At 30.3% G+C, this 18,207-nt stretch overlaps 6 protein-coding genes across 23 annotated transcripts; 4 read left to right on the plus strand and 2 right to left on the minus strand.

Moving 5' to 3' along the window:
* Window positions 1-1,433: 1,433 nt before the first annotated feature.
* Window positions 1,434-5,046, plus strand: LOC114879223 (conserved oligomeric Golgi complex subunit 2). Of its 4 annotated transcripts, XR_006829906.1 has the most exons (13): window positions 1,440-1,601; window positions 1,721-1,892; window positions 1,976-2,203; window positions 2,303-2,569; window positions 2,652-2,944; window positions 3,009-3,138; window positions 3,227-3,549; window positions 3,635-3,701; window positions 3,796-3,976; window positions 4,069-4,348; window positions 4,424-4,604; window positions 4,679-4,862; window positions 4,954-5,046. XR_006829906.1 is itself a non-coding variant. In XM_029193952.2 (12 exons), the coding sequence occupies exons 2-12, from the start codon at window positions 1,821-1,823 to the stop codon at window positions 4,760-4,762; spliced, it is 2,106 nt and encodes a 701-aa protein (XP_029049785.2). In that variant the 5' UTR covers window positions 1,434-1,523; window positions 1,721-1,820; the 3' UTR covers window positions 4,763-4,847. The 4 variants fall into 4 exon arrangements, 3 of the variants coding, with proteins under 3 accessions (XP_029049785.2, XP_046143824.1, XP_029049784.2); XM_029193952.2 differs by lacking the exon at window positions 4,954-5,046 and having other exon boundaries at window positions 1,434-1,523; window positions 4,679-4,847; XM_046287868.1 differs by lacking the exon at window positions 4,954-5,046 and having other exon boundaries at window positions 1,440-1,644; window positions 4,679-4,847.
* Window positions 4,938-6,921, minus strand: LOC114879226 (putative transmembrane protein 183BP). Of its 9 annotated transcripts, none has more exons than XM_029193955.2 (8): window positions 6,708-6,918; window positions 6,547-6,627; window positions 6,297-6,398; window positions 6,159-6,227; window positions 5,939-6,077; window positions 5,676-5,877; window positions 5,409-5,579; window positions 4,938-5,323 (listed from the first exon to the last, which is right to left on the minus strand). In XM_029193955.2, the coding sequence occupies exons 1-8, from the start codon at window positions 6,775-6,777 to the stop codon at window positions 5,063-5,065; spliced, it is 1,095 nt and encodes a 364-aa protein (XP_029049788.2). In that variant the 5' UTR covers window positions 6,778-6,918; the 3' UTR covers window positions 4,938-5,062. The 9 variants fall into 9 exon arrangements, with proteins under 9 accessions (XP_029049788.2, XP_046143825.1, XP_029049789.2 ...); XM_046287869.1 differs by having other exon boundaries at window positions 5,661-5,877; XM_029193956.2 differs by having other exon boundaries at window positions 5,418-5,579; window positions 6,708-6,917.
* On the plus strand, window positions 6,498-9,099 carry LOC114879225 (tRNA pseudouridine synthase Pus10). The gene is made up of 7 exons (XM_029193953.1): window positions 6,498-6,586; window positions 7,138-7,289; window positions 7,392-7,496; window positions 7,563-7,870; window positions 7,955-8,136; window positions 8,197-8,322; window positions 8,400-9,099. The coding sequence occupies exons 2-7, from the start codon at window positions 7,152-7,154 to the stop codon at window positions 9,023-9,025; spliced, it is 1,485 nt and encodes a 494-aa protein (XP_029049786.1). The 5' UTR covers window positions 6,498-6,586; window positions 7,138-7,151; the 3' UTR covers window positions 9,026-9,099.
* Window positions 8,970-10,974, minus strand: LOC114879227 (aurora kinase B). 5 transcript variants are annotated; one of them, XM_029193964.2, is made up of 9 exons: window positions 10,802-10,974; window positions 10,609-10,716; window positions 10,380-10,504; window positions 10,109-10,300; window positions 9,891-10,025; window positions 9,646-9,804; window positions 9,335-9,566; window positions 9,169-9,270; window positions 8,970-9,062 (listed from the first exon to the last, which is right to left on the minus strand). In XM_029193964.2, the coding sequence occupies exons 3-8, from the start codon at window positions 10,490-10,492 to the stop codon at window positions 9,181-9,183; spliced, it is 921 nt and encodes a 306-aa protein (XP_029049797.1). In that variant the 5' UTR covers window positions 10,493-10,504; window positions 10,609-10,716; window positions 10,802-10,974; the 3' UTR covers window positions 8,970-9,062; window positions 9,169-9,180. The 5 variants fall into 5 exon arrangements, with proteins under 5 accessions (XP_029049797.1, XP_029049795.1, XP_046143832.1 ...); XM_029193962.2 differs by having other exon boundaries at window positions 10,380-10,522; XM_046287876.1 differs by having other exon boundaries at window positions 10,380-10,500; window positions 10,582-10,716.
* Window positions 10,975-11,075: 101 nt separating this feature from the next.
* On the plus strand, window positions 11,076-13,369 carry LOC114879229 (calcineurin subunit B type 2). Its single transcript, XM_029193965.2, has 5 exons — window positions 11,076-11,168; window positions 11,371-11,410; window positions 11,788-11,999; window positions 12,068-12,277; window positions 12,349-13,369. Exons 1-5 carry the CDS (start codon window positions 11,166-11,168, stop codon window positions 12,394-12,396), a joined length of 513 nt encoding a protein of 170 aa, XP_029049798.1. The 5' UTR covers window positions 11,076-11,165; the 3' UTR covers window positions 12,397-13,369.
* Window positions 13,370-13,457: 88 nt separating this feature from the next.
* On the plus strand, window positions 13,458-17,235 carry LOC114879232 (serine/threonine-protein phosphatase 4 regulatory subunit 2). Of its 3 annotated transcripts, none has more exons than XM_046287865.1 (3): window positions 13,458-14,053; window positions 14,111-14,357; window positions 14,480-17,235. In XM_046287865.1, exon 3 carries the CDS (start codon window positions 14,561-14,563, stop codon window positions 16,676-16,678), a length of 2,118 nt encoding a protein of 705 aa, XP_046143821.1. In that variant the 5' UTR covers window positions 13,458-14,053; window positions 14,111-14,357; window positions 14,480-14,560; the 3' UTR covers window positions 16,679-17,235. The 3 variants fall into 3 exon arrangements, with proteins under 3 accessions (XP_046143821.1, XP_046143823.1, XP_046143822.1); XM_046287867.1 differs by having other exon boundaries at window positions 14,150-14,357; XM_046287866.1 differs by having other exon boundaries at window positions 13,458-14,049.
* Window positions 17,236-18,207: the final 972 nt, after the last annotated feature.

Raw genomic sequence — 18,207 nt, forward strand, 5'->3', positions numbered from 1 at the left:
TTTATTTATTTATTTATGCATTTATTTATTTATTTATGTACAATATATAATAATTAAACAAAAGAATACCAATGCCGAATTAGAATAAAACACATAATAACGATTAATAGTTTTATGCACCGAAGATGAAATTCTTTTATTTTACATTTTCAACATTTTCAAACGATAATGTACAAGCCTTCGGGTAGAAGAAATTTGAGAACTACGATTTCGTTGACTGTTCACTCGCAAAAGACGTCAACAAGGTAAAGCAGACCAGAAATAGAGTTCCCCATTTTTTCTGTACATCGTTTATTCTGTTCGTTCGTTTTCATCATTCTGCAAGGGTTCATAATTAATTAATTAGTGACTGGATTCTTGCAAAACCTATGTTAGAAAGTTCCTACAAGTATGTAATAGATTAAGAATCAATCATGAAAGTTGATAAATTATTCCTAGGTAGGCCCATTTTTGCCGCTAATGTCACCTCGCTGCATTACCCGTGTCTACCCCCTTAATATTGTATAAAAATTAAATAATTCAAACAAATTTACTGGGTATCCGTATATAAAAGTTTAATTGGAATGATGTAAAAGGAGATATGCCATATGTCAAACATATCGACGGTCACACTCATGGTGGACAATGACTTCAGATCCAACAAGGCTGGACATATCTTTATTTTCGAGGAGTTATGAAGCCTTTGGTGGCGTGAGACGTTAATTATAAATTAATTGCAATTTTGACTTCCTTAGATTCTATTTTTTAGAAATCATTCTAAATCGGTATAAGACTGAACAATGATTAAAATAATTGTTTGACAAACTTGCATTTTAAAAGGACCGCCATAAATATTTTTAAAATTCGATCCCAGCGCCATCTATACAAAAGTGGCGCAAACTACTCAATAACTTACCGATCCATTTCCTGAAACTGAATTATCAACTAGTAAGTTGTCAAGTAGTTTCCGCAGTATTTTAATAGGTGGCGCTGGTGTTTCCTCGTTGCGGTAAATTCAATTGCTTTTCAAAAATCATTAAAATAATTGTTTAACAAATTTAACTTTAATTACTTTGGAAAATAAATCGTTTTAGAAAAACAATAAATTAATTAAAGAATCGAAGAGTATTTGTAACTGTTATTATTGTATAACGTTTAATAACTATTTGATGAAAATCAAATTCATATTAAAACACAATAATTATTTCTTAATATTGTATAATAATTAAATAATTCAAACAAATTTACTGGATATCCATGTATAAAAGTTACAAAAATAATAAATTTCAATAGATATAACAATAATTTAATTAACAAATAATTGTAAAACGGTATTTCGTTATTCTTGATTTTCGTCTTATTTTCATCCCTAGAATCACCCCTTAAAATATTGCCCACCTGTTGTCGAACACCCTGTAGTTATCGTAGTATAGCATGGAATAATTGAGGTGGCGCTTAAATCAGTTTCTGTTCGGCCTAATTTTCGATGAAACGTTGACTGTTCGGGCTCCACGCTACGTTTTCAACGCACAAAATAGTTTAAAGTTAGGTCAAAAGCTGATATGATTTTTATACAATTATTGAAAAAACCGAAACAAAAATGATACATGGGATGCTTGTTTGTAATTTATATTTTATTACATATTAGCATATTCTACAATATATGTATGTTGCACCAGCTAATATTTATCATCATACTTATTGAAACAGGAATAAATTGTTAATGATTTCTTTTTTTTAGTTACATATATACTGCATTCTTTCGATTGGAAACTATGAATGTGTTAAATTTATAAAAAAATTTACTAAGAAAAGAGGTTTTCTTTTATGAAGAAGACACCATGTCGAAAGAAAATATTAATCTACCAAAAGTCCCAAAAGATTTGTGCTTCTCAGAACTTGATTTCATTCAGGTAATTCATTTGGCATGTTACGCGTTAACAAGATATTATGTTGTAGATTTTTTTTATTTAATTTAATGTTTTATAATTTTTAGCAAAATTTCAATGTAGATACTTTTCTACAAGAACATAGAAAGAACACAAAATTGGAAACGATGCGAGATGATTTGGGAATATATTTGAAATTGTTAAGATCCGCTATGATCGATTTAATCAACAGAGATTATACAGATTTTGTGAATTTATCAAGTAATCTTATCGGTTTGGATAAAGCTATCAATAACCTGCAAACACCGTTAGGTCAATTGAAAGAGGAAATAATGGTAAAGTAAAAAGGAAAATCTTTAAGTATCAAATATTTATATATAATATTTTAGTAAAGTTTAAACCTTTTTTTTTTCTTTTTTTTTTTCTTTTTACAGCAAATACGACAAACTTTGGACGACGAAATTATTGTAATTTCTCATAATGTAAATGATTGCGAGAAACTTAGAGAATACAAGAAGAGTATATTCAGCTTACAATATATTTATAATTCTTTCAACAAATTGTCAAACACATTATCTTTAAATACATTTCTTGAAAGTACAGTTAAAATAGATATCTTGGAACAAATTGCAGCAGAATTCAGTCAGTTACAATTTTACATGTCCAGATGCAAATTGGATATTATCAATGATAAACAAAAGGTTCGTATGTATGTATACATATTTAATGGATAATTAAGAAATCGTTATTCTCGTTAATGATAAAAAACTTACGTTGTTATAGGAATATGAAAAACTTGAACAGACTTATATGACGTATCTTAACGAATTGTTCTTGGCATCTTTGCAAGAAAAAAATTCTGATTTTTTAATTCGATGTTTAAGAATTTATGTTACGCTTGACAAAATAAACGATGCAGAAAATTTAATAAGAAAAGAAGTTGTTAGTCCATTGGTTCGTAGTGCAATTAGCATAGAAAACTTACAAACCAATTCGCTTGGCCTACAAGATATTTACGATAGATTGTTGAATATTTTGAATGTAGACCTCGAACTGCTTTTGGACATCACATCCAAGTATGTACCTTTTTTGTTAAACTTCAAGTTTATATAGTATTATATTTTCTTACTTTCATGTCAGAGTTTCCGCGGAGAAACGAAGAATACAATTCGATTTTGTGGTAAACAGTTTTTGGATCGAGGTGGAAGAAAAGATGGAACAATATATTAAATGTGTTTTTGCACCCGGAGATCCAGTATTATTTCATTCGGTTAGTAAATATTAGTAAATAAGAAGAATAATGTTTGTATTATTATAGGGATATACTGTATATTATACTGTATGTTTTACGATTTTAGAGATACATTGCAACTCTCAAGTTTTTAGAGAAATTGGAAGATAAATGTCTTACACACGAACCTTATGTAGCATTAAAAGAAAATCCACAGTATAAACGTTTTTTAATAAAGTGGAATTTACCAGTCTATTTTCAAATACGATTTCAAGAAATAGCCAGTGCGGTCGAAACGGTACTAACAGAACCAATATCACCAGCATGTGTAAAGGGAACATTAGAAACGTTTACGCAAAAGCATTTTTCTCTTCATGCAACCTATATCATTGCGATAAATATACAAAGAATTTGGTCCAAAGACGTATATTTGAGTCAGCTTTTTCATCGGTAATTATTAATACACACATAATTGCCAGCTTGAAAAATTATAAAATATGTATAATAAGAATTTTTTACACCTTTTTTCACGTAGATTTTGGAAATTCACTCTTCAGATATGTGCCAGATATCAAATGTGGATTCATAGAGCCCTTAAAGAAGTATGAAATTTAATTTAATTTTCTCTAGATCATGAAAAAGAAAACAAAAAAAAATTAATCTTAATTCCTTTCTTTCCTTTCCTTTTATGCAAAGGTATGGACAATAGAAAACCAAGTAAATAATCCAAACAAAGCAGAACATTCGACGAGGCTCAACTTTCTTATTTGTTTGTACGAAGATGTAAAGAAATTTATAGCCGCGTCTTCGCGTCTTTTAAACATGATCCAGTCGAAACTTGAACGAACAACTGAAAAAATATTGAAATTATTGAAAGGTTGTACAATATGTACTTGGTAAATTATCCGTAATCCGTAGTTGAAACTGGAACTGTTATTGTATAATTATTGTGTATATTTTATGCTATAGATTCCTTCGATGAAACGATTAAGAACTTGGAAACCATTTTGCCACAAATCACAGAAGAAATTGTAAACGAACTTTTGAAACAATCTGTGGTACATTTGAAACAAGTCAGTGATATACCAAGATTATTTAGACGAACAAAAAGGGATATACCAACAAAACCATGTGCTTACGTAAAAAATAGTCTTATATTTCTAATCAATTTTCATCGAGAGTATAATGAACTGATACTAGATGACGTTAATCGCTGGTTGGAATTAGCTCTATCTTCATTAACTAAACAGTAAGAGGAGAAAGTATGCAATTATATCAAAAATATTACGGTGTTTCTTCAGTTTATCATACTTTCTAATTGCAGTTACTTAGCTTCTGTAACAGATGTATTAACATCGGTACAAAAAACTGAGGAAAGCTTGAGAAGATTAAAAAAAATACGCGATAAATCCACGGGTTCATTTTCTTCTGAAGCACAAGGAATCAGTGATGATGAAAAAATACGTATTCAGTTGCAAGTTGATGTACAAGCTTATGCCAACATGGTAACATTTATTATTAAATCATTGATATCTTACCGTATAAATAAAACTCGTTATGTATATCCGTTATACTTTAGATTACAGAGATGGAAATTTCAATTTCAAACGTGTCTCACGTGGAAGAATTGTTACACGCTGTTGAAACAGCGATCAAAAGATAATATTCTTTTTTCATTTTTTAAACGAACAGCAGCAACAACAACAACAACAACAACAACAACAAAAGTGATACTTTTCATTTGTTTGTTGCTTTGTCAGTAAGTAAGTAATCTCCAATTTATTTATTTTTTTATTTTATAAGGGTCGCAAGGAATTCTATACAATGACATCCAAATGTTATTTTACTTAACAGACATTTAATGTATTATTTACATATATATTATGTTTATATTACAAAACTCGTACTAGTATGTTTTAACCGATTTTGATTGTGAAACATGGAATTTTTTGAAAACAATTTTCTACTCCCACAAATCACTCTGTGGTAGTTCAATTGTAGTTATACCATCTTGGTGGGGATAAAGTGGATGCCACCAATCTAAAATTTGACAATTAACAACATCGTTTAAAATAACTTGATTCGTCAATGTACCAGGAATATCTGATGTTCCAAATCCAAGCTGCAATCGATGATCTTTAAAACCTGGCATTAAAGTCATCGACACTGATTGCAGGATCAAACCGATTACAGGTGGCAACATACTATATTTTAAACAAGTTACCTACAAATCATGCAACAAAATAAATACAACATTGCATAGCATTGCATATAATGTATCACACTTCGGTCATCTGTTAAATATGTACAATAAATACCCTAAGTACTTTACAGCCCTCTTCTGGATTTACAGCTACATCTTCCAACATTTCAAGAAAATCTGTTTTCTTAACATTTATCTTGGATTTCTGTTTCAGCGAGTTGATTGATTTTGGAATTTCTTTTAATTTGAAATAGAAATACCATCGCATTTTTCCTTTCTACAAGCAGATTTTTCATTAATTAATTAATTAATTAATTAATTTTATACATTTAATACTCCACTAATGGTACAATGGTACTTCTCTAATACTTGCTTTATGCCACATAAGGCAACACCGTCTCTTTACTAGAGAGTGAGGCTCGTCTTGTCTTAAATAAGATACGTCGTCAACTTCTCTTTTCAAGGCAAAATAAGTGTAATGTAACGTTCTAATAACACAAGCACGAAGCCCGTGCGTACGAACCATACATTGTGGTTGCAAACGTTCCGGTAAGCTAGGAACAAACTTATAATACCTGCAATCACAATTTAATTTTATGCGCTAAAAAAAATATCGTTCATTTAAAAGAAACTTACGACTTATACAAATGAAACCAAAATTTTCCAGTGGTTGTTACATGGTAAGAACTTCTACATATCCGAGCAAATTTTCCAACAGCCTCTGGACTAATGTATTCGGATATAATAAACCATATATCTAATGGATAATCTACACCTATAGAACAGATGAAAAATATTTATCCCTTTCGTCTAGAAATTTACAAATCTCAATTGTACGATTTTTTTTTTTTTTTACCTTCATCTTCTATTACATTCTTTTCGGAAGAACTTGTTTTTCTACTTCTCCTTTGACTCGTCGAGACACCTGATACAATTTACAAAACTTGTTATCATTGTTAAATCACTGTTATTATTTACAGTTAATTTCCTTTACCTTTACTGTTTTTCCTCGACTTATTTGCATCAGATAAATTTTGATCACTTTCATCCATCTCTTCTTTCCAATCTTCCTCTTGTACTGTTGCTTTTTGTTTCACTGTAAAAAAGAGAAAAAAAGAAAAAAACCCAAGAAAATATGACATGATACAATACGAAATGTCGTATACAGCAGTGTGTATTAAATTCATTCTACCAAACAGAAATGGCACAACAAAAAGTTGATTGAAACGTATTGAAAAAATAACCTTCGGAGGAAAGATTTGTCACCGCCTTTCTAAATCTAGCGTGAGTCCGTGATGAATTTGCAAAATCGTCAATGGTTACATCTATCATGAAACAATAATTAGTTAATTATATACACTAAATGAAGAATCAATTTTAAATTGATTATAAAACAACGATTAACCTCCAATCAAATTGTCATTGCCATTTTCCGCGTTTATCTTTTTGCTAGACTTTTTTCTTAAAAAAGGCATGATGTTACGTGTTACGTTATTATATTTACAAAGTAGTCAGGTACCCGTTATAACGAAATAAAACTTAAAATTTACAATTATTTACACTAGCAGTAGACGATACTACAGGCATCCATCACTAAAATTAGTACAATTTGCTTATATGTATGTATATATATACATAATATAGATATATATCTATATATATACATATATCAGTGACTAAAAGAAACAGTATTTATATTAACAATTGTATTTATCTAATATATACATTAATTTTCTTACTTGGAAAGTATAATGCATGCTAAAATACATATATAAACATTGAAACATTTAATTAGGTTAATATTCATATATTTTTAACATCAAAGTGTTTTACAGGACTTTCGTTAAAAATGAATCTTTCCGTAGAAGAGGAAAAACGAATTTTTAATCTTTTACAACAAAAAAATTGTTGCTTAAGATGTTGTTTGCGGTTCATTGGATATCGTGCACCAAATTGTTTCCAAGATCCTGTTACATTTGTAAAACGTGTAAGTTATATTTAATGTAGTTTCTTTTACATGCATAATAAAATAAAATAAAATAAAATAAAATAAAATAAAATAAAATAAAATAAAATCTTTGTTTACCAGTCAGAACTATATTCTGCGATAGAAGATAGTTTTACAGACGACGTGCCTTGTGTGGCTTGCTTGGGAATTCTTCAGAATAAAATACAAGAGTTAGTTATTGAAAAAGTATGTGTAAATACTTGATTTGAAATATAGTTATTCTATATAAATTTGAAATAATTTTAAAAACAGATTCAAGCCGAAGTAGAGAAAGAAAATTATGACAGCGATACTTTTCTATGCGCATTGACAATACCTGTATGCATAAATCTCAGAGAACGTTTGTTGCACGTTCAATCTGCCACCGAACTGAAGCTCTCGGAAGATGCATTACTTAATTTTAAAGTAAAACTACAGAGTATCAAAGATGTTTGGAAATGGGTGATGATTCCTAAAATAGAAAATGCAATTAAAAAGCAGGCAGATATAACAACACCATCCCCGTTTCTTATCGACGTTATCTTTACATACAAGCATAATGAAAAAGAATGCGAAACATTGTAAGTTTCCTATAGAGTTGTTACATCTTAAATGCTTTATACTTTGGCTGAATAATGCTTCTGTCTAATGTCTTTTTCTTGTAGATTGCATAACAAGAAAAGAAAATGCAACGATAATAAATTCAGTAGAAAAAGCATAGAAACTTTAATGAACAGTATTACGGATGAAGATTTTGCTAAATTTTTCAAAAGTTGCTCATTAGAAACAACCAGCAGCGTTGACGTAGAAGATATACTATGTTCATGCTCGAGTATTTTTGTAGGAGGTAATGTTTTTGGATTTGTAGTAACGTGCATTAGTGCATAACGCTTTATTATAATTTTAGGTAGATACAGTAAACTATCAAGAGAACTTAGTCAAACACCATGGTTCATAGATGGGATAAAAAAGATGGAGACATCTGTTCAAGACATAGTGTGTAATCCTATCATCGAAGCAATGAAACCTCAATGTAGGCTAATATTTCAATGCAACAATTATCATTAACATCGATTTTTAATGTATAATGTTCTTTTTATCTGTACACAGCTATTAAATTTTTATCATCAGGAAGAGAAGATGTCGATGTTAGAAATATATATGCAGGGAGGCCATTTGCTGTTGAATTAATTAATCCTCGAATGACAAAAATAACAGAAAAGTTACTATCAAATTTAGTCACCCAAGTAAATCAGACTTCGCAACAAGTACAAATCACGTCGAATTTAAAAGTTTTATCTAGGATTGACTTAAAAAAGTTGAAGGAAGGTGAGAAAGTTAAAACAAAATTTTATCGAGCACTATGCATATGCCGTAACGGATCGAAAAATACACTTTCCCTCGAAGAATTAAATAATACAAAACGAATAAAAATAACTCAAAAAACACCGTTGAGGGTATTACACAGAAGACCTTTGAGCCCTAGAATCCGTTTAATCTACGAAATGAGAGCTCGCTGGGCAAAACCTCAAGAACTAAGAAATCTATTGGACGTTAAAGATGAAGATATTAACAAGTTTTTTGTACTTGACATTAAAACACAAGCAGGAACGTATGTGAAAGAATTTGTGCACGGAGATTTTGGACGAACTAAACCAAGTTTATGCGATATTCTTCACTCTGACCTTGATATAGTTGCATTGGATGTGACAGGTATTAATTTAAATTGGCCATAGGAATTATGCTAATATATCCCCTGTAGCTTTTTACTACCTATTAAAAAAAAAACAATAAAAAAACTGCAAAATTCTTACTAGATAAATTATTTTCTACAATACAAATAACATCGTATCTTTAACGGTCGTGTCTTGATACATACATGTAGTTTACGTCAACATGTGGTATTCTTATATTTTAGAATCCAAAAATGCTTTTTCACAGCAGCCATAGAAATTCTTTCTGAACTCTTCCTTTTAATTAACTGTAATTAAAATAATGTTATTCATAGAAACCAAAAAGATACTAATACAACTTTTAAATGTTACCTTTGATATAAGGTCTTTAGCTCCAGGCGTAATTTGTTCTGGCCACTGTATATTTATTGTTTTTATTTTAACATAAGTTTCTTGCTGTGAATCGCTAAGAAAAGGTGGCCTACCGACGAGAAATTCATAACAAAGGATACCTAAACACCAATGATCGACATATATGTCGTACGTTTGTCCAGTTACCATTTCTGGTGGCAAATAATCCAATGTTCCGCATAATGTATTCCTCCTATAATTATTAATATATACATAATAACATTGTTTTCAATCGCATTTATACAAAATCCGTCATTTTTAAATGCACTTACTTAGATGACGGTGCATGAACAGACCACCCAAAATCTGCTAATTTTACATCACCTTCGTATGTAAGTAATAAATTCTCCGGTTTTATATCTCTGTGAATTACATTATTCTTATGGCAATATTCCAAAGCATCTGCAACTTGATACGTATACTTTGCAGACCTAACAAATGGAATAACGTTTATTCAAAATTACCATATACGTATATTCAAAGAAAGTTCAAGCAAGTTCAAGTTAAAAAAACATACAAATGTTCGTTAAATCTTTCATTTGGTTGCCGTTTCAATTCCTTATAAAGCTCTCCCCCAGCTGCAAATTCTAGTACAAGGTAAATACGTTTGTGGTCATGAAAATATGTCAGCATTTGAAGAATATGAGGATGCCTAAAAATTGATACATTACGATACCATATATATTATATATACATAAAAGCAAAAGAGGTAAGCTTACAAATGAACAAATTTACCTCAAATGTGTCTGAATTTCGATTTCACGCATTACTTGCTTTTCAACACGTCCCTTCATTAATTCTACTTTATACAAAGTTTTCAAAGCTACCATGTATCGAGTGGTTTTCTCCCTTGCCAAATACACCCGTCCAAATTTCCCACGGCCCAAAGGTGATCCAATTTCAAAATCATTTAAACTCCACTGGTACCTATAATATTTTTCACCTTACAATCTAGTAATAAATCTGCAATAATTTTGGAACAATACTCAAAATTGTTTGCGTGTACCTTGGACCTCTGCCTTCGACGTGCTCTTCCATTTTACATAAGGTATCAGAGATAATTTCTTTGTAATCGGATGGAACATTGGAAGACAATTTAAACGCATCACTGTTTGTCATAATTGGTACTATCTTAAACATTTAAAAGTACTTTTGAATATGTTTACATACAAAGTCAGAAGAAAAATTAATGATTGTGCTTTATATACCTTAAAATATCCTTTAATAATAATTACCTATATTTAATGTTTTATAAATTTCTTATTCTTGACAAAATCAATCCTTTTTACCGGTCTATAAAATTCTTCGTTTTTTCTACTCCAACTGCCTGCTTTGATTCAAATCTTTAAATGAAATTTAATGACTGAAGTGACATCTGCAGGATGAGAATGACAATAAAAATTCAATTCCATTTTTCGTATAATATACCTTTTTTTTTTTTTTCATAGATCAATTTCAGTGCAGAAATATTTGAATGCTCGTATATTTTCTTCAGAACTCTGGGAATTACGATTTGGACAGCGTGTCAGTCATTGGTTTCACTCATAATCAGTCCTAAACCATGGTTCACGAAATCATAGAAATCGTGATTAGTTTTCATTGAAAAATCTTTCTAAAAATCACCAGCGGTCACCATTTGAGAAGAACAGGATTCAAACGATCGTTTAGTTTCCTATCTATGTTTATTTACCTTTTATTGGTTTATCAACCATAAAATAATACCCGCTGATCAATTTTGACGTTTTTGGGTGAATTTTTGACAGTAACAGGAATCCGCTGATTCGATTTCACAATGGTAAGGAAGAGTATTAAATCTCGATTAATTACATTTCAGTAAATTATTAAGTAACATATCAGAGTTGTGTTACTTTTTATTTTAATTATTTTTAGTATAAACATTTGTATGGTTATCGTTTCAAAATTATTCCTGATCGTAAATAAAAGAAAAGGATTTCTGAAACAAAGTACATGTATTATTTTATAACTTCTTCTTTTAGGGTAACGAAAGCTCTTTGCCTATGGAACTGTGTTCTAATTGTAAGTTAATATTGAACATTGTTTTTAAAACCTTGAATTAACCTATTCTGTTTGATATAACAATTTTATTTTTTTGGAAACGATTTAAATTATGCTGTGTTCTCATTTTAATCAAAATTTGACAAAATTTATACAAATTTGTATTAAAACCAAGTTTTTCTTTCTCTCTCTCTCTCTCTCTTTTTTTTTTTTAATTTTAGTTTACTTATTACCTTTGATTTATTTTTATCATCAACTAAACATAGCACTTGTAAAGAAGAAGGTATCATGTTTATTATGCTGTTGCGTTATTATAATGTTTCATAATGATATGTTTGCATATATTTTTTATGTCACACTATCAAAAAATTTTTAACATAAAAATATCAATGTGTCAGTTGATGTTGATGAAATTAGAAGATTGGGAAAACGATTTCGCAAATTAGATCTGGATAATAGCGGTGCTTTAAGTATCGATGAGTTTATGTCATTACCAGAGTTACAACAAAATCCTTTAGTTCAACGTGTAATAGATATATTTGATGCCGATGGTAATGGAGAAGTTGATTTTAAGGAATTTATCCACGGTGTTTCTCAGTTCAGTGTCAAGGTATGTATACCAATATCATTCTTGCATTGAATAATTTACTTGAAGAGTTTGTTGTTTTTCTTTTAAAGGGTGACAAAGAAAGCAAATTAAGATTTGCCTTTAGAATTTATGATATGGATAACGACGGTTTCATAAGTAACGGGGAATTGTTTCAAGTATTAAAAATGATGGTAGGCAATAATTTGAAAGATACACAACTTCAACAAATTGTTGATAAAACAATATTGTTTGCTGATAAAGACGAAGATGGTAAAATTAGTTTTGAGGAATTCTGTTCTGTAAGTAATGAATTTTAGAAAATTAGAATTTTGGATAACTAATATAACATGTTTGTTACGTATGATTTCAGGTTGTTGGTAATACAGATATTCATAAGAAGATGGTGGTTGATGTCTAAATAATCAAAACTTGTGACAAATATTAAATATTAAAATATGGTAATGTGTTTGATTTTATAAATTTATTAATAACAGCAAAATCATTGGATAGTTGTAAGTAACAAAATCTTGTAGCGTCAAATTATGATTGTTACTAAGCCTTTAATCAAGCCAATTTGTATATCAGTTTGACGCCTTTCAAATGTTTTCCATAGTACAATGTATATTAGAATTTATTGACCACCAACTTTCTACAATTGTGCACATTCTCTAAACATTACATACATGCGCGCGCGCATAAAACTTTCAACACTATAAATGAACATTGTTACATTACATACACGTACACATACACCTACATATTTATTTTAGTCGATGATGTTATGTTTGTGTAATAATTCTGTTATTATTTTATTCAATTAATGTGCAAAACATTGTAAAGTTACTTTAGGAAAACTTAAGAAATACAGTTATAAATACATAAATCGTTAAACATACCGTTTCTTGTATCAGTATCTTATTAAAATACGTTTGGATTGTTATTTTACAACTGTGTTTCTGTAGTTTTTCAATTAAATGCTATTAGATCTAGACAAACGAGAACATCTCGTTCAAGTGATAATATCAAATTTAATATGTTGTTGGAGCGTAACTGGTGAATCTCAAAAATATTTCTGATCATTTTCGAAATGAATTTGTATCACATGTATTGTGTTCAATTACTACCAATTGTGCATTTGAAAAAAATACATCATTTTCTTTATTATGATTGAATTAATATGTATGGAGTTTTTCATATATATATATATATATATACATATAAATAAAAGATGATCAATCTTTTCACATAAATCTGTCTTTCTTACAGCTGTGAACAAGACTGAAACAGAAATGGAATTTTCAAATGCACTGTTACTTTTAAATAATTATATTTGTTAATTGTGTTATTTCTAAAAGCATAATATACCACAAAATATAACAAGTTCTTATTTATTCTGGTATTATAATTATTTGTATATTTACATATTACAAAATCTTAATGTCTAATTCTGATTTTAAATCTTGAAAAATATATTGAAATAAATTTGCACGATATACACGCATAGGGTAGATTAATAAGTATTAAATATATGTATAGATAAGTGTAGATAGGTAGGTAGCGAATAATAAGAATAATGCTCTTTTTGTTGTTCGTTTGCAAAACAGTCAAAAACGTTTTGCAAATGTGCATCAAGAGGATGATGTTAATGAATAAAAGTAAAAATTTGCATAAATGGAGGGTGGATAGGATGAGGCAGGGTGGGTCTCCACCCGCAGTAACCTCTCCCTGGTTGAGACCTGGGCTATCGTTATTATTTGATGACTAATTAATAACTGTGTCATTATTTCTATGGTACGTTTATTAATTATGCAGGAAATAATGGTGATGTAGTATAGCATGCTGTTAGTTGGATGCAATAATTGAGATGGCGCTTGAATCAGTTTCTGTTCAGTTATGGGCTGTTTTACCGACGCAGAATTCCGAGTTCGGCCTCCACGCTAGCATCACTGTATCTTGTTTATTGAGCGTAACTAACTTCACTGTATATATAAACGTGAAATTTGTAATCAACCATACTACGCTTTTGTTTGAAGCGGTGTATAATTTAAACGCTGCCACACATTTTTTAAGCGTATGTACGTACAAGAAGTATTTATAAAGAAAAATATATATAAATAATATTGTTTTTCCAGTGGCATTATAAATTAAACATAAATTACCATGTTGTGTAGTTTGATGTCGATAAAACAGAAATACGCTGCAAAGATTTAATACTTATACATATAGTATGTTGAATTATGTAAAAATTATAAATCATTTTAATTACCACACAACGAAGTACATACATAATAAATAAAAATTAACCAAATCTGCTGTCAACAACAACAAAAACAACAAGAACAACAACAACAGCAGTCAACAATGACATATTCTTTTCAGGTAAATAGATATTGGTAGGTGTTGGTTGGTAGGCCTGCTTCATCCCCCATCCTTCATTGTTTCTATTTAGTACCCGGTGTGTTTGCGTTTTTCGTTGTTTCTTGCCTAAAGTTTTGCTACAGGTTCTAGCAGTTTTTGACGAAAATTGTCGACAGAAATTATTTAGTAACTAAAGAAGACGGAGGGGAGAGTAAACGGAAAAAATGGAAAATTTAGAGGAAGTATTGCAGGCATTAGACGAGTTTCAGAAAATGCGTCCAAGCGAAATACCTCGAGAACTCGAGGACTATTTGTGTTGGGTCGCAAAAACCGGCGATCCTGTTTATCAGTGGTCGCTAATAAAAACTCTATTTAGAGAAAAACTTACTCGCGTAATGACTGATTTTTACGAAAGCTGTCCGACACTTGATCTTGCACCTTGTCCAAACGTCGAACATTTCAATTACGACACTATGAAAAGCAATCTTTTGGAGCGTTTAGAATCATTTGCAAATGCTCCGTTTACTGTTCAACGAATTTGTGAGTTATTGACAGCACCGCGTAAGGAGTATAATAGAGTTGACAAATTTATGCGAGCTATTGAAAAGAATATCTTGGTTGTTTCTACCAGAGAACCTGGACCGACAGCTCGAAGAAACGAAAACGGAGACGGTATGGTCAATGGATCTGTCGATGAAGATACGTCGGTAACGCAACCTCCTCAGGATGTAGAAATGGAATATTGGGAAAAAGACTGTTCTTCCACCGTTACAATTAGCGTACATACAGTTGAAAACGAAACACCATTGTTACAAACCGTTGTACCGACTACTACAGTAGTAAAAAATGTGTTTGACACAGAAGAGATATCTCACGAGAAAGTCGAATCAACTTCAAAATCAGACAACGTTGTATCTAATTTTATACCAACAACTTCAGAGTTTACTAGCGCTCCCAATTTAACTTGTTCGCCGCAAACACAGAATTCACAGATAGAACCTACGATGCAGAATTTATCTACCATGGTTCCTGAAACTTCTGGAATTGTCAGTGACGTTTCAGAAGCCATCATGAACGAGGATACTAGTTCTCAGCCTAGTTTAGAATTGGAAAATGATGGAGGTGAAATTACGGATTCCACGCGAAAGTTACAAACTACCTTTCAGACGAAAGACTTCAGTTCGAACGAAAGTAAGTCATTAAAATTTTATGTAGATAATTCTAAAGCAAACGGAAAAACAGAAGTTGGCTCACGTGTATCATCGGTACACCTAGAAGAAGAGTCGAGTAAAGTTAACGACGTATGTACGATGAAATCAGATATCGAATCTAAAACAGTACCCAACAGCAAAGAATCGAACGAAAATTTACAAAATGCAGCAAAGTTGAGTAGTAATCGGGTAGAAGAAGTCGAAACAGTTACTCAAAATACGCACGATCCAACCATAGAGGACAAAGAAAAAGTAGTAGAATCTTTAAAGAATTCCAATATAGAAGATACATTATCGAAAGACAATTTAGAGAAACCTACCGACGATGTAAGTTTGATTGCAGATAATACGAGTACAGAGGAAAATCCGTCTGGAAATAGTTCCGAGGATATGCCTGTAGATGTGGAAAATTTAAAAGATCATAACAAAGAAACAGAATCGACAGAATCGATCGATTCTAAATCTATCGTGGAAGATTCATCTTCCAAAGATAATACGACAGAGAATTTTAATTCCGATCAAGAAGAAAATAATTTAACCATAACGAAAGCTATAGAAGATGAAACTAGAATAATAAAATCCATAGTACCTGATCCAATTTCTATTATCGAAGAATCAAAAGACACGACGGAGACTATTAACGAGATAAAAATAGAAGAGGAGGATACTTCGTCGATCATTGAAATATCAGAGAATTTAGAAAATCGAAATCCTGTAGCAACAAGTCAATCTAGAAACGAAAATAAAATGTGCGTTGAAGATAATCATGTAACAGAATTGGAAGGTAATGATATTACTACTACTAATACTACCGCTACTGCTACTACTACTGTTACTGCTACTACTACTACTACCACCACCACTATTGCTGCTGCTGCTGCTGCTGCTGCTACTACTGTTACCGCTACTACTACTACTGCTACTACTACTACTACTATTACTACTACTAGTACTACTACTACTATTACTACTATGATTGAAACTAGTGATACAGTAATAGAAAATACAACAAGTAGAAAAGTACAGGAACCGGTAGAATTAATGGATGTAGACGAAGAAGAAACGTTATCGGTATTTGAACAGAGTGACGAACCAATGGAGCAAGAAGCAGCACAATCATCTAGAAGTTAATAAGAAGTGTAAGAAACAGGTTCTATTACATTATATTTATAATGCTTGATTTTTATTTAAACAGGAAACGTAAAGAAATACTGAACGAAACAAATTTATCCTTAATATAAGAAGAAAATCTTTATTGTATTTTGAATATGATTTTTCTGATCTTTATAAAATTGCAAAAGGTTATCTAATTATATATTATTTACTACTTTATTAATTTCATAATTGCAACTAAAATCAAGTTAATTTGGTATTGTACAGAACTTGTTCATATGAATTTCTAAGCTCCTGTAGAAAGCAAAACACTGCCTATTCCCAGAACATTATAATAGTAACGACCAGCTTTGACCACGGTTTGGGTTTCAACTCAAATCAGTTTGTAAAAAAGAAAAAAAAAAGAAAAATTTGATCGTGAATTTATACAGACGAAAGTTTTTACTGATTAGGATGTGACTGACTATGGCTCATGACCGGAGCGTATGAAATCGGTAGACCGAGGCTACCTAACTAATATATGTACACTGTGCGATAGTTTCATAAAGAAAATATAATAAATACGCAGTTGAAAATTTTTAAATACTTTTTATCGGCATCTATGGAGAACATTAATTAGGTACCTCTATAAACTTGGATCTAAAATATAAATCGAATCATTGAACGTCAAACTGGTTACTGGTCTTATGTACAGAAATATCATTCGAAAATTGACAATTCAAACGATACATCAGTTTTAAAATATTAATAGCTTTCAATGACATATACGACACAGAAACTAGAAAAAGTGATAAAGGTTTCAATTTTACATTATAATTGGAATCAAAATGCAGATTCCATTTTATGATTCAAGTTGTAACCGATAAATAAATAAATAAATAAATAAATAAATAAATAAATAAATAAATAAATAAATAAATGCCTTTATTACAAATATTATCATAACTAAAAGAAGGTAAAACATAGCAAGGATAAAAGTTTGTTTTCTCTCTGATTAGAGAAACAAATATTATCGCTCTCTTTATACCTTGCTGTGCTTTTCAATAAAAAGATAATAGTTAAATATGTATTTTATCAGGTAACATGGATATTTCTTCCTAAAGGAGAATCTACTAAACTTGCGTAATGGTTTAAAAATCCTCCTAGTTTAATTATAATAATTTACTTCTGGTCATGTGTTTACATTGGATATTTTTAAGGAAATACAAGTTTAAAAGTAATAATTTATCAAGAAGTATATTAATTGTAGCAATAGCATATTAATTTAAAAATAACATAAATCGATGATGAAAGATATTGATATAACTTAAAATAGCAGTGTATATTATTTTATAGGAAAATATATTAAAAATTATTACCAAAGTGGGATTATTCATAATACCTGCCTTACATCACAGATCAAAGAACACGCATGATTATTATTGTGATTATTATTACATTAAAATACTTACTCGAGTATTTATGCATCGCTTACACAAATTGTTTTGATACATTTAACTGAAGTAATAGGTTTCATCTTGTTGATAAAAAAAGCAATGGATACATAA

This window comes from Osmia bicornis, chromosome 11 (assembly GCF_907164935.1).
Source record: "Osmia bicornis bicornis chromosome 11, iOsmBic2.1, whole genome shotgun sequence".
NCBI classification, from domain to species: domain Eukaryota; kingdom Metazoa; phylum Arthropoda; class Insecta; order Hymenoptera; family Megachilidae; genus Osmia; species Osmia bicornis.

Coding starts and splice junctions, on each gene's coding strand:
- LOC114879223 (XM_029193952.2), top strand. CDS start 1,821: ATGTCGAAAGAAAATATTAATCTACCAAAAGTCCCAAAAGATTTGTGC. Junction 3,702..3,795: donor TTCATAGAGCCCTTAAAGAA/GTATGAAATTTA, acceptor TTTTATGCAAAG/GTATGGACAATAGAAAACCA. Junction 4,349..4,423: donor CTATCTTCATTAACTAAACA/GTAAGAGGAGAA, acceptor TTCTAATTGCAG/TTACTTAGCTTCTGTAACAG.
- LOC114879226 (XM_046287869.1), bottom strand. CDS start 6,777: ATGCCTTTTTTAAGAAAAAAGTCTAGCAAAAAGATAAACGCGGAAAAT. Junction 6,399..6,546: donor GACAAATCTTTCCTCCGAAG/GTTATTTTTTCA, acceptor TCTTTTTTACAG/TGAAACAAAAAGCAACAGTA. Junction 5,324..5,408: donor AAGTACTTAGGGTATTTATT/GTACATATTTAA, acceptor CATGATTTGTAG/GTAACTTGTTTAAAATATAG.
- LOC114879225 (XM_029193953.1), top strand. CDS start 7,152: ATGAATCTTTCCGTAGAAGAGGAAAAACGAATTTTTAATCTTTTACAA. Junction 7,871..7,954: donor GAAAAAGAATGCGAAACATT/GTAAGTTTCCTA, acceptor TTTTTCTTGTAG/ATTGCATAACAAGAAAAGAA. Junction 8,137..8,196: donor CTCGAGTATTTTTGTAGGAG/GTAATGTTTTTG, acceptor TTATAATTTTAG/GTAGATACAGTAAACTATCA.
- LOC114879227 (XM_029193962.2), bottom strand. CDS start 10,513: ATGTTTAAGATAGTACCAATTATGACAAACAGTGATGCGTTTAAATTG. Junction 10,026..10,108: donor GAAATTCAGACACATTTGAG/GTAAATTTGTTC, acceptor ATCAATTTTTAG/GCATCCTCATATTCTTCAAA. Junction 9,271..9,334: donor CTAAAGACCTTATATCAAAG/GTAACATTTAAA, acceptor TTTTAATTACAG/TTAATTAAAAGGAAGAGTTC.
- LOC114879229 (XM_029193965.2), top strand. Junction 12,000..12,067: donor TTTCTCAGTTCAGTGTCAAG/GTATGTATACCA, acceptor TTTCTTTTAAAG/GGTGACAAAGAAAGCAAATT. Junction 12,278..12,348: donor GTTTTGAGGAATTCTGTTCT/GTAAGTAATGAA, acceptor GTATGATTTCAG/GTTGTTGGTAATACAGATAT.
- LOC114879232 (XM_046287865.1), top strand. CDS start 14,561: ATGGAAAATTTAGAGGAAGTATTGCAGGCATTAGACGAGTTTCAGAAA.